The sequence below is a fragment of the Ammospiza caudacuta genome, chromosome 2 (assembly GCF_027887145.1).
Source record: "Ammospiza caudacuta isolate bAmmCau1 chromosome 2, bAmmCau1.pri, whole genome shotgun sequence".
NCBI lineage: Eukaryota > Metazoa > Chordata > Aves > Passeriformes > Passerellidae > Ammospiza > Ammospiza caudacuta.
In genome coordinates this window covers 4,897,161-4,911,255 of record NC_080594.1, presented here as the reverse complement: position 1 = coordinate 4,911,255, position 14,095 = coordinate 4,897,161, and the positions used below count along the sequence as shown (strand labels likewise).

The window sequence follows — 14,095 nt, the reverse complement described above, 5'->3', positions numbered from 1 at the left end:
GTAGCCTGTAGCTGTCCTTTTGTAGTATTTATTCCACCCTCATCACTGTAGTAGCTAATATCTTCCAGTACTTCATTAAACCATTAATTTTGGTGACATGTTATTCTCTCCCCTCATCCTTGTCTCAGGGTGTGTGCATGCAACCTTTTGTTTCAGGGGAAGGGCTGTGTTAAGTGTACCTAGTCCTTTTTATTGTTATTTTGGTTTGGGATTTTTTTTGCTCAGTTTCAAAGCAAGGTTGCATGCCTTGCTACCAAAGCAGAATATAGTGAGATTTATGATAGTATGTTTTAGGAACTGTGCAAGTTCCCTCAGACTGCAACTTAAAGGAGCTTTCCTAGGGAAATTTTCCTGTTGCTATAATCTGCCATTGTATGTAAGAAATTGAGGGGTTAACCACAGTCTCCCTTTCATCAGTGAAGTTTCACTAGTGTTTTCACTCATTCTAAGCCTCTCTTAATACTGTGCTGCTACTCAAATGGATGTTCCAGCCCTGCTGCCACCAGCCTTCACTGACTGTGTGCTTTGTTGATTCCTTGTGTCAGCTCTGGGGATTGTGTCCATAGGATGCTTGGGCTTACTTTAGTAGTTTGACTGCAAATTAGCCATGTGAGGAGCAATGATGAATTTTCAGTGTGGTTAGATAGCCAGTGTGACTTGCAGCCTGGCTGCACGAGGGCAAGGGCTCTGCAGCAGGATTGGAGGAGAAGGCTCCTTTTGGGGGCAGCCTCCTCTTGCATTGGCTGGAGTTACTCACTGTAACCATGGGGTGAGCTGTATTAATTCCAGGTCATTCTCTGCCCTGAAATAGGGATGGTGACCTTGGCCTTAACTGCTTGCTGGACAGATGACAGATGTGGTGGCTGGGCTGCATTAGTGGGAGGTGTACTGTGCATCCAGCTCCTCTTAATTTCATACACTGTTTGAGATGGGCAGAAAGCTTTCAGATCTGTCCCAGTTGCCCCAGTCTTGTTTAAAATGCATGAAGCATTTGATTCCCTCTCAGAGGCAGGAGAGATATTTCTCTGATAATAGACTTACAGTAAGAGAGTGGAAAGGAGGAATGTTTAGCCTATATCCTTGGCTATGTTCTCTTGGGCAATTCTAAAGGATTCATTTCTCTCATTGATGTATAACAGCCTTCAAATACTACTGCTGGACACCATTTCTTGTCCATAAAAAGTCCTTTCCTTATATTTAATTTTTCCTTATAAGCTGGTTTCTCCAACCTTAAATCTTTGGTGTTTGTCTGTAATGTCTTCAGTTTATTGTAGCTTTCTTGTAATAAGCCATCCACGATTGAAAAGTCCATTTGTATGTTTTAAAATTCAGGGATCCTTCCTCTGGCACAAGGAAGCTTATCAAAGTCAAGTTCATAGTTTGGTTGAATAAAAGTGAAATGTTATTCTGCTGCTCCATATAAACACACTACTCTAAATACCTTTGTTAATGCTGGGGCATTTACATAATTTTGTCAGAGAAAGATTTGGAGCTGAAAAGATGTTAAAACAAGAAAAAAATGTAGAAATAATATATTTTGTAACTCCTTCTTAAGAGTGTCTCTATTAAAACAAGGTGCTGTCTTTGTGGGGCGGCAGAGAGGGCCAACTTGCAGTCTTGAGACAATATGGATAGGGGTGTATCTGCTTTCAAGTACTGAGTTATTAGGAATAAACATACTGCTTGTAATTAGAGAAGATGCTGTGTTTGTCTCATTGAGTGATAAAGTTACCAAATTACAAAAAAAAAATAGTTTATATGCAGTGTTTTTGCTGATAACTTCCTCAGCTGAGGATGGAAAGAAAGAAATCAAGGTCTAGTGTGTAACTCTGTCTTTGAGCAGCTGAGCAGTTTTATTTGTTTTTGACCTCCAGGTGGCAACCACGCCAAGCCTTGTGACTAGCAGTGCAGCTACAACCCTGACTGTCAACCCCGTGCTCCCTCTGGCCAGTCCTGCTGTCACCAGTCTGTCAGTCACAGGTAAGGGCTGATCTCTGCTGCCACCACATCAACCCCTGCTGTTTGTTCCTTTTGAATTCTTAAGAGAGTCAGTCACTATTGGTCACTGCTATTCCAGGACATTCCTGTCATCCTTCCTTGTTGCTGCACTAAGAAGCTTCAGTTTTTGTGACCATTGAGTTGACTTTTCCAGGAATAAAATCACAGGTGGCGCTGAAACAAAATATACTGTATTTCATTGCTGACTTCTGGAGCTCCTCAGCCCCCCGCATTAGGAAATGTAATTTCATTTTTTCATTTGAACTCTTGGTACTACAGAAATGTGTGCTTGTGCCCCTTCCAGCTGGACATGCAGTTGAGATCAGGTGGGCAGGGGTTTCTCTTGTCTGGTGTCCCTGTTTTGTACTGGTCTGACCAGAACCATTCTTCCAGGCACAACAGAAACCACCTCCAACAACACAGCAACAGTGATTTCAACAGCCCCTCCGGCTTCTTCAGCAGTGACATCACCCGCCCCGAGCCCTTCCCCTTCTGCCTCAGCCTCCACTTCCGAGGCCTCCAGTGCCAGTGAGACCAGCACAACACAGACAACCTCCACCCCCTTGTCCTCCCCTCTCGGGACCAGCCAGGTGATGGTAACGGCATCAGGGTTGCAAACGGCGGCAGCGGCCGCCTTACAAGGAGCTGCACAGTTGCCTGCAAATGCAAGTCTTGCTGCCATGGCTGCTGCAGCAGGGCTAAACCCAGGCTTGATGGCATCCTCGCAGTTTGCAGCTGGGTAAGGATCCATTTTGCACACCCTTTTAGGTGATAGAAGAGTGAAGGAAAATTCTTGGGATAAATTGCTTTTTTGTATCGCTGTCATTTATCTCAGATTCTGACGGTGTACTCATAGATGGGAATGGACCATTCCCATCACAGTACACAAATACTGTGCTCATTTTAAAGGTGAAAAAGCTGTGTTGCAGTGATGTTGTTTGATAAATCATTCATCCCACTGCAGAGCTTGACTTAAAAACTGCAACTTGCCACTGAACCATAGAATCTGTTCTATTAATTGTAAAATGGAGAGATAGCCTACACCCACTTCACACCTCTCTATTCATTTCTCCATCGTGAGCAAGAAGTTCTTAAAAATGGAAAATGATGTATTGTTGAAGTTACAGTTTTAGAAATGTTGCTCAGACAGATGTTTAATTCCTCTTGAATTACATATTTCTTATCTGCATTTGGGAGAGGATGATAGTTCTCTAACAATTAACAGTTTTCCCCAAATACTTTACAAGAATATTTTACACCAACAATCAATGCAAGTAATGTATTTACACTGCTTGTACTTTGGGCATGTCATGAACCCCTCATGGAGTTAAAAGTAAAATAATCCTAAAATAGCCCTTGATCTCTGGTCTTTCCTCCCGCCTTGCCCTTCCCCCCTTTTAAAAATATGATGGTGTACTTTTGAACAGTGACCACCTGTTCTTAAAAGTAACGCTCTTTCTCTTTCCCACTTCTTCCATGATCTTGCTGCAGAGGTGCCTTACTCAGTCTCAATCCAGGGACATTAGGTGGTGCTCTCAGCCCGGCCCTGATGAGCAACAGTACACTGGCAACTATTCAAGGTCAGTAGTGTTCCTTTTAATGCATCTCCATCACACAACTTCAGTTTATGCACTCTTATTTTGTCTACCAGAGAGCACTGACTCCTCAGCACTGGGCATAAATTCTGTAGGAGTAAAGGCTTTACAAAATTAAATGTGCAAATACATTTTGTGGGTCACAGAGATAAGAGCAGGTACAACTTCAGATAGGGAATCGGAGCTGTGTGTGATTTAAAGGAGGCGTTTAATATACTGAATATAATCTGGAATTTATTTTGTTGTCCTTGCCTCATTGGCCTGTGTCTTTAGCAGGTTAGAGATTTGCTTTTTATAGCTCTTCTGTAGTCTGCTTGAGCAGACTTGCACCATTCTGAGGTCTCTGGGAAGGGCAGTTCTGAGCAATCTTGATCCTGAATTCTTGTCTTCATATGTATTAGAAAAGAACCTGCAACAAACATCCTGCCTCCTGAAATCCTTACGTAGAACTTGAAATACATAAATCCACATTCAGAATAGGATATATTTATTTGTTTTGGAAGTAGCACAAAGGCAAAAGTTACCACTGGCTTCAGCAAGAGTTGTTCATAGTTTGCCACCCGTAAAAACTGGATGGTACAAGTGTCTAAAGAGCTAGGTAAAACCTGTGTGTTCAAATATCCTCTAAATTAGCTGAACAAATCTTGTTTCTAGGTTGCAAGAAAGAACCATTTCATAAAGTGTCACAGATAAATTTAGGAGATCATAATCTAAGGCAGACTGAACACTGTAGACCCATGAGAGTAAGTTGTAACAGTGGTTGGTTATATGTCAACATTTAAAATGTTACGCTCAAGGTTACATGACCTTCTCCATCTTGTGATAGCTGTCATTTCACATGAACCCTCATCTCAACCCTTCCCAGTGCAAGTTGGCTGGGTGCACAGACTCTCTGTGGCAGAAAACATAGATCAGTGTTGTACTAAAAGAGCTGAGGAAAGGCACAGTGGAATTAGTTTAGCAGCAAATGAAAGATGCATTTTAGTATCTGCAGGATCTCAAGCAAGTGATTTAGAGAGCACACGCATGAGAGAAAGGCGAATGCAGAGACCCCTTGCTTTTAGGCTCATTTTGCATTGTTGCTTACTGTTAACGTTATCTCCTCCCTGCTCAACTTTCCCTGTTTTTAGCTCTTGCATCCGGTGGCTCTCTTCCAATAACATCACTGGATGCAACTGGAAACTTGGTGTTTGCCAATGCTGGAGGTACCCCTAACATCGTCACTGCCCCTCTGTTCCTGAACCCTCAGAACCTTTCTCTGCTCACCAGCAACCCAGTTAGCTTGGTCTCTGCAGCTGCAGCCTCCGCAGGGGCCTCTGGACCAGTCGCCAGCCTTCACGCCACCTCCACCTCAGCCGAGTCCATCCAGAACTCTCTCCTCACAGTGGCCTCTGCCAGCGGGGCCACGTCCACCACCACTACTGCCTCCAAGGCACAGTGAGCCGGGCTGGGCTCTGCTCCAGCAGCCTGGGTCACTGTGCGCTGGGATCGGCTGCCAGCCCGGTCGATGGACTGAAAATGCCGTGGGCATCCTCTCACCGTGTTGCTGGGGACAAGAGAGAAAGAGAGAGAGAGAGAAGGAAAAATATTTAAAAAAACAAAACAAAACAAAAAAAAACCCAAAAAAAAGGAGAAAAAAAAAAAAAACAAAAGCAAAACAGGAAGGATTTAAAGCTGGGACAGACATTTGCCTAATTTTATAATAAACACTGTCTTTTCAGGATCGCTTCATGGATCGGAGAACTTTCTAACCAAAAATGTAAAAAAAAAAAAAAAAAGCCACAAAAAAACTAAAAACCGCAAAAACACAAAAAAAGTGAAAGGACTACTTATCATTTCCAGCAGTCACAATGACAAGTTAAGGTGGGTTATCAGTTCAAACATAGGAAGGGGATTTCTTGGTTTTTTTTGGTCTAAATATCTTTCTTTTTTAATTATCATTTTATAGGTCTGTTGTACAGGCCATTATGTCATACAAGGTGTTTATAATCGTATCAATCATGTTGGGGGTTCCTTTCTTAACTGGTACAATTTAGGCAGGCCTGTATTACTGGTGTATCTCTATTATTATTATTATGATTATTATTATTATTATTTTTATATATATAGTTTGGACGCGTTTGTCTTTTGCTCCTGGATTATTTTCAGCGAGCTCCCACACCATGGGGGGAGGGTGGGGGGGTGGAGAGGAAGAATGGAGCACAAATAGACTTTGTATCCTAATCTTCTGGAAATGTTCTGAACAGTTTCCTCATCCTTGAATTTGTCTAATGCCTACTTGTAGGGATCAGAAGAATTTATATTCATCATTTGTGCAGGAAGCTCAGTGCAGCAGCAGAGATCATTGTGTGCAAACTTCCAGGCTGGTCTCTGCTTGGTAAGCAGAGGTAGGAATTTACTCCAAACTGCCGTTCTTCTCCTCTCAAATATTTAGACAGAACAGCCAAATTCTGCTCTTAGCCTTGTGTGCTTGGTTCCTTTTACTCCAGAGAGCAGGATGTGACCTCCCGAGTGTGAGTTGTGTGACAATACTGATGGCTCTTCTGTTCCATAGATTTCATTTTGCTGTGCGAAAGCACACACAAATATTTAAAAACCATCATGACCCAGGCTAATTGGCAGCATGTAAAGCAGCATCTAGAGTTCTAGACACCCTCTAGGTGAGTTGGTACCAGATTTCAGAAGGTCACATTCTCCCCATTCATAGCAATATTCCTTTTCTGATGCTTCCAACACTATTTAGAAGAGCTTCCTAGTAAAACAAAAAGTGCTTCTGGCTGCAAAAGACAGGAGCCAGGACTATGGGAACAGAAGGTGCCATTGTTAATGCCAACACAACAGAGCCACTCTGGGGCCTTGCACACCCCGGGCTGATCTCGTGTGGTCTCTGAGCTGCAGGGTGAGCGCAGCTATCGGCTCCTCTGGCCAGCGCCTGGCACTGCAACTCACTCTTTAAGGTGATTCTGATCTGTGGAGTGAAGGATATTTTTGTGGATGAGGAAAGGAGTAATGAACTGTACAGAAGTTAGATCCATATATTCTTAAATATACAATCCAGTGTCTGAACCAAAAAAGAAAAAAGATTTTTAAAGAGAGAAGACTGGATCGCTGCAATGCAGTTCACGTTAAACTTTCCATTCCTGATGGATTTAAAGGTTTCTGCCATGTGTACAAAACTAAATTACTTTTAGCTAGTAAGGGTATTAGAAGAGTCCCTTTCCCACCCACCCCCTTTTCTTTTGTCACCAGAGTGTCCTAAACTAATGAGCTGATGCAGCTATGTTCATTTTGTTGATGATTCAGGGGGATCCTGGAGCTTCTCATCCAAGATCCGGAAGGCAGCAACTTTAAACTCCACACATGGTCTGGTCTGTGGCCTGAGCATGTGGGAGTTGTGTTTGCACTCAAGTGGCAGAACCCCTTATCTCTCCCCCCACCACCATGGTTTTGCTCTGTTCATCTCTAACTCTCCACCTTCCTGTTTTACTGATATTTAAACCAATTACCCCTAAAACTTCAGAACTAGTGAACTGCAAGCAGGGAAACTAACAAATGTCCGTCCACCGTTTCTTATGTGTTTTTGATTTTTTTATGTTTTATTTTTTTAAAACTAAGCTTGAACCAAAGTCAATTTCTAGCAAGCTGCTGTACTAATGGACTAGTTTGTGTAAGTGCAGTTCAGATGCAGAGAGGCGATAGATGCTACTGACAATTTCTTTTTCATTTGTCTTTTGTTTTTATTAATTTTATATAAAAGTTGCTGCTTGTTTTTAATCTTTTTTTTTTTTTGGTTGGTAATTTGTGTTATCCTTGGGGCAGACTCTTAACTTGATTTTAATTTGTTTTCTTTTATTTGATGTGTAAATAGAATGGCAATGTCAGAGGATTGTTATCCAAGAGGTCCCACCTTTATCCCCCCAGTATGGATGAATCTCTGTATTTTTGATACGTCTCTACGTCTTCAGGCTGTGCAGGAGACTTTTAGGGCTATGAATAATACTGCAAAAATGGCAATGGCCCACAGCAAAAGCTTCAGAGCAGCAACAGGTACAGCTGGGTGGGCTTCAGGGAGGTAGGGAAAAAGTAGAAGAGAAGATACTGGTACCCACTGTGCTGGTCTGGAGGCCACAGCACGGTCTGTAGTTTCTACCAAAGGAATGCAAGTCCTTGGACTTGTTTTGGGTGAAGTAAGAGGATGGGGAAAACCGCAGCTGTAGCGTTTGTTCCTGACTCTGAAAGTCCCTGCTTACTTTCACGCCTGTGCAAAAGTACAATTTATCAGGAAGCTTTTTTTGTTGGGGGGAGACCACCGGGCTCGTCTTGGATGGATTCCCTCCTCCCAAGGGTTTTGTGGTGGGTGGGGGGCGTGGTCCTTGCAGATATCTAGGAAACACAAAGAAAGGTGGGCCTTAAATCAGTGGAAAATCCTCTCTCCACAGTTCCAGGAGACTGTGCCATTAGCTGTCTGAATGAGTTTTCATGTCCCATTCTTGCTGGTTTGTGGTTGGGAGAGGGTCTTGTTGAGTACATATCTGGAACACTAATGCAGCTTGGATGGTTTATTTATTATAAAAATCTGCTTTTTTTCCTGACTACCTTTGCATTGGTCACATGGCTTTGGTGTGAGCACCTTATACCCCTTTCTTTACCCTCCTCTTCTCTACCCATCACCCTATCTGGGGCCCAGATTCCAGGGAATTTCTTAGCGATTTTTTTTTTGAGAGAAACTGGAAACTCAGAGTAGCCACATATCCAAAAAAGCTTGGTTTTGTTTGCAGAAACTGACATAATACCCAAACAGCACATATCCCATGGCATCCATTGCCAGTGTGCTCTGATTCATTGTCCCCTAAAACATCCCTGTGGCTGACTGACTGTTGTTCCTGCAGCCTACCTTTCATCCCTATCAGTGTTTTTCCTCATGGATGCTGGCTACCTCCAGTGTTTAGGTGAAAGACAGAAATCAGACTGGCAGTGGGTGTACGTCTGCCAAGTTAGAGTGCATGTGCTCCTTCAGAGAATGAAAAGAATATGAAATCATGTACCAGAATTTAGCAGAAGTTTCTTTTTAAAATCATCATCGTGCTGGCAGCAGAAATTGATGCATCTGAAAAGAAACAATAACAATTGTGTACAGATCCAGTAAATATGATCACAGAAAGTTTGGTGGTGTGTTGGAAAAGGATAATAGCATCTCTTTTTCAGACTTCCATGTCTCTGTATTTAAAGGTGAGAGGGTTGCTTTTCATAGTTGCAAGCATGTCACAGTACCCAGGCAAGAAAAGATACGGTGAAAGCTCTCCCTGCAGACAGGGATAGTTCAAAAAGCAAGAGATTTCCAGGAAAACAAACACAGATATGCCCAGAAGGTCAGAAACAATTTAGAGAATGGCTTCAGGAGTTGGTCTTGTAGCTTGGTGCTGACATTTTTTTCTGATCTTAAGAAAAACGTGTTTTGCTTTAGCACACTTTGACTTTAGCACACTTGGTCACCTTAGAACCCACTCTCCACAGTCACCGTGGAAGGATTCACAAACAGCCCAAAGAAAGTACACACAGCCAGGTGTGGCTGCTTCCACTTGTTACATCTGCTTAGATTTCCTCCAGAGCATTTATTTTGTTTCTGAGTCACTGTACAACACCTGTTAGTTGAAGTATGTTTTTATCAATCACTGTGAGGTGGTGTGGATGTGACATCTTTTAGAACTGTGACCTAATGTTCAAATGCCACCTCTGTAAGCCTCACACGGGGTGCTTTGGTACATTTCTGTAGCTGAGTTAGTGAAGGACACAGGAGAATTAATTCCTTAACTCTGTGCACATTCCTGCAAAGCAGCGTTCCTTAAAACGGGAATTCCCTCTTTTTTTGTTGTTGTTGCAAATGGAGCAGCACAACTATTACAGCTGGAGCCATACCACAGATACTAAACCAAAGCAACATCTAATTTACCTTAAATATTAATTCATATTTTCTTAGATAAAGGCATATATAAAGATACAAAATTATCTTAAAGAGACAGGTAGCTTCTCATGGTCATTAGAGTGTTTTAGGAGGGATAAAGTAATGCATGGTCCAAACTTTCAATGATACTTGGTTTTAAAGTGGAAGTTTAAAATGTAGATGTTTTTATTGCCACATTAACTTTACAAAGAGTCACTATTCCCTGTTCCTGTTCTACCTGAAATGGTTAAATGCTTTTTCTCCACACCCTGTACCCCAGCAGGGCCTGTGTGTCCCTGTTGGATGATGCCTAGGGTGGAGTATTACCAAAGGAATAAGCTGGCCTGCTGCTCCCCACTGCATTTATGGCTGTCAGTTCTCACACAGCCAACTCTAATCCCTTTCTATTTTTGCAACCAGGACATCTGCCCTCTCCCTCCCAAAGTACTATAGCAATATAGAATTCAAGATACTTACCTTGCACAAGTTCTGCCCTTCTCACTCATTAAATCTCTTGTTGCTGCTTGTGAGTTTCTCTCTTCTTTCCAGAGGGGACTCCCCTAAAATACTTTAAAGATATTTGACAGGATATTTTTGTCAAAAAGCTGTTGGCTCACAATTCACAGTTTCTTAGGTTCATATCTTTGTCTCCACATTGTGAGTGGTACCTGGTTCCCTCTGTGTCAGTGCAAGGAATTTCAGTGCTTTTGGAACGATGAAAAGCAATTCCTCTATTTGCATATCTTCACACATGGACATAGTAATGCACAGAAGAAAACCCTTGATTTTTTTCAACTTATCTACCTGCATTTGATCTGTCTGCCACTTCTCCCAGGATACTTCAAGTGCGGACATGCTCTGAACTTTTACCCCTGTTGGGATGCTGTTAGAAGGGCGTTAGGGAGATTGCACTGAAATGACAAGTAGTTTAACTGTGGGAGAAAAGACATCTTTTACTCACGTGGGCAAATAAGGTCAGCATGTAAAATGTATCAGGTACTTATTTTCTGACCAAATTCCTTAACATGAAGCAGCTACTGAGCTTTGTCTTGGGGCTGCTTTTGGGTCCATCAGTGATGCCCTGCTAAGAACCGTCCATAACTGGAATAATCTGGGCCCCCTTTCTCCCTCCTTGTCTCCATCCCTCTGCCTCTTTCCCTCCTTGCTCCTTCCCCCTCTTCCCTCAGCAAAAGGTAGCACCATACAGCTCTGAGAACAATACTTGTGGGTAGCAGCTGGCTTCTGGCACCTTCATAAAATACCTCAGCATAGCTTAGCATTGTCGCAGAACTGGTTTTAAACTGAAAAAATCAGAAGAGAAAAGCAAACTTTATAAATAGTGGAGATAATTCTAGCTGTAGAGTTTAGTTGAACTGATGGTTTATTATGATTGATAAACATGATTATGCTGTATGTATTTGAGATCCTGTTTATAGGTTACAACTTTATAGGGTCGGGTGGGGGTGGGTGGATGTTGAGGGCAGAGAAGGGGGTTTGACTGTGTTAGAAGGAAAATGTTTGCTCATAAATTTTTTTCCTTGTATCTGTCTTGCCAAAGGAAACATTTTGTCGCTCCTGGGTTTGGGATTGTTGTTTGGTTGGTTTATCTGTGGTCTAATCTGCAGCACAGCACGTGGTGGCATGCAGGTTACTGATGGGGTTGCTGTTCAGGGTCCTTTCGAGTGTGCGCACACTTCCCTCCCTCTCGGCCTTTCCTTGTCCCTCGCTGGGATCTGAAGATGAGGCAGCAAATATCGGGGAGGCTCGAGGGAGAGATGGCTGTGCAGGGCTGGGATCGACCTCGGGGCTGGAAATCCATTTTGGTTGAGTTGAGTTGCTCCAGAGCTGAACTGGGTCCGCTGTGTTTAACTCCAGGGAGGGACAAGAATGGTTGTCGCATCTTAATCTATCTGGGAGAGCAAAAGTGAAACAGGTTCCTTTTATCCCCCTTGTCTTGTTACTGAATGTAGGGCTTGTAGTGCTTGATAATAGGTGGAAAACTTTTTAAACACTTCCTTTTCTAATAGCAATGCTAATCCTGTCTAGACCAAAAACTATGAAAGAAAAAACCAAACAGAGAGGTGAAAGCTAACCTACTCCTAACACCTGGCTGGTCTGCCTGAAAGGGTTGAAATACTGTGAGAAGGTTGTGGGAGAGGAGCTTTGAGGCGTTGTTGGCGAGGGACCAGGTCGTTCTCCTGGCCGATGTCTCGGTGTTGCAGTGGCAGTAGCAGAAGAGCGAGTGGTTCTTGCCTTGGGAGGGTGTTGCAGCCAGCTCCGTGCGGGCTCCAAGGCTCCCTGCCCATTTCCCCCGGGCTGCTGGAGCCGGGGAGGAGGGCAGGGTGTGCGTGGGTGGGTGTGTGTGCGAGTGCGTGTGAGCGCTGGCTGCGCGCGGGAGCGAGAGCTGCGTTTCTAAAGGAGCTCCACTCCACTGGGGAGGGAGAATTCCCAGTGGCCTCGTAGGGAACCAAAGGCACTGATAAGTTGTCAGCTCTGCTGTTCTCAGAGCGGGTAAGAGGAAAAGCTGGGTGGGGGTTTTTTGAGCTTTGGGTCAGTGTCCCTTCCTCTAAGGACCTCATCTCTTGCGGGTACTCCCACCTTTTCTGCATGGAGTTGCATCGGCTCTGTGAAGACAGACGGTGTCTGGGGTTTGCCCAGTGCTGCAGGTCTTAGGCTGATGTTGGGATACAGTCAGGGAAAACTGTTTCTTTCCTTCAAATGTGGAAGCAGTGTAGTCCAAGGTCAGAGTCTGTTCAACGGCTTTTGCAGATGGTCTTTCTCTTAAGGGAGGGACCTTGAAGACTCCTTTCTTTGCTCCCCAAAGTAGCCTTGTACATGTTCATGTATCGTGCTATTGGGCTGAGCTGTTTTATCAGTGAACTTGGTGAGCTCTTGTGAAGAAAGGGAGGGAGGAAGGGGGAGAGCGGGTTGTCCAGCTACTCTTCCTCCGGACACCAATCGGGTTGCAGAACTTCACTGAAAGCTTTACTAATAGAATTGTTGTTCTGACATTATGTAAAAGTGGTATTAATATTGTGTGACTTTTCAAAGAGCTAGTTAGATTTATAGATAGGTAATAGGGATATTGAAGAAATGACTTCTCAAAGAAAAGAGCACTTGGAACAAAAGAAGTGGAAAACAAGGTGTGCTTTATGGAAAACAAATCTGAGGAAGGAAATGAAACAGCTTGTGGGAGGCGAGGGAAGATGATACCTTTGACGTTCCTTAGTGCTGCTGAGGCTCAGCCCCAGAACTGGAACATACCCCCTCTGCCTTATTTCATCTCTCTACCAAACAGGACATTGTCAAGTAGCTCAGACCAAAACGCTGATCTGTCTTAAAACTGTGTCGGTCTGCTGGGGGATATTCTCCGGCAGAGCTTTACATAATACCATAAGATACTTAATTTATCACGTTAGCTTCCCCTTCCCTCCCAAAATTGTCTTATCTGTTGTAGGCCCCACTTCAGGATTCACACTGCCTTTGGGGAATTCTGTGGCAGCAGCTGCAGAAGCCCCTTTCCCTGAATGTCATAACTTCGTGTGCGTTCCAAGCCGGCACATTGCGGTGCTATAAACCCCTGAGATTATTTAACAGTAGGAGTCCTAAGACCTTAGGGAATGGCATGCCAAGGGGCAACTCGTGGAGATCGCACAAGCCCCTTGAGAAACGATTTAGGAACAAGAGCACCCGTGACAGTGTCCTGAGAACAAGGCAGTTGAGACAAAACCTTTAGTTCTTCCCCCATTCACTCTCCATGTGTCGGCCTCTGTGACCCCGGTGCTCCCTGCACCCGAGCGAGTCTGAGGGGAAACGCAAAGAGAAAGGCTTGGAGCTCCGGGCCGCTCCCGGCGAGTTCCCGGGGAGCCGGGCCGCACCTCCCCGCAGCGCGGGGAAGGGAAGGGAAGGGAAGGCAGCGCTGCGGGGCAGGGCTGGAGCAGCTCCAGCCCCGAGTGCCCCCGTGCCCGGGCAGGAGCTCCTGCTGCGTCCCCGCCATGCCGTTGTTCCATTTCCTTCCTCTGTGGTAGTATCTAAGGCTAGGTGTGAGTAGGTGTGGGGTGTTTATCCGCCACAGGTACAGGAGCTGTCGTATACCTCATTTCTAACTCGTAACTGAGTAACTTGCTTTAACTTTCTCCAAACCCCACAGAGTTGCCAAGTCTGCCCTCCCTCCTTTGATTAACACTGAACTCTGGCCTATAGCACCCCGTGACCTGCAACCTGGGGAGTGACCCCCGAACGCCTCTGAATGTCGCTGCTTAAAAGCTACTGCAAAGTGAGGGCAAATTGCAATCTTATCTTATTTCCTTTGGTTACAAGGGGTCCTCTTGATTAGTCTGTGAATATCCACCCCCTCCCCTCCACTCTCCATGGAAAAGGGCCACCCACGCTGCCTTTTCCCACCCCAGAGCCACGCTGAGCTCCAGGGCCAGGAGGCACTCTCAGCCCAGTGCTGCATACATGCCTACTCACTTTTTACCATGACCAAAAAAAAACAAAAAAAAAAGGAAAAAAAATAGAAATCTCCAAATACTTAATTTTCTTCTTTATTATTTGACAA

At 44.2% G+C, this 14,095-nt stretch overlaps 1 protein-coding gene across 1 annotated transcript in view; it reads left to right on the top strand.

Moving 5' to 3' along the window:
• POU2F1 (POU class 2 homeobox 1) overlaps positions 1-5,534 on the top strand; it is a 41,476-nt gene extending 35,942 nt beyond the window's left edge. Inside the window, exons 12-15 of the mRNA XM_058824804.1 lie at positions 1,875-1,980; positions 2,392-2,737; positions 3,490-3,578; positions 4,724-5,534. Coding sequence (XP_058680787.1) covers positions 1,875-1,980; positions 2,392-2,737; positions 3,490-3,578; positions 4,724-5,034 — 852 coding nt within the window. The 3' untranslated portion in view covers positions 5,035-5,534. The remainder of the gene's footprint in view (positions 1-1,874; positions 1,981-2,391; positions 2,738-3,489; positions 3,579-4,723) is intronic.
• The last annotated feature ends 8,561 nt before the right edge of the window (positions 5,535-14,095 follow it).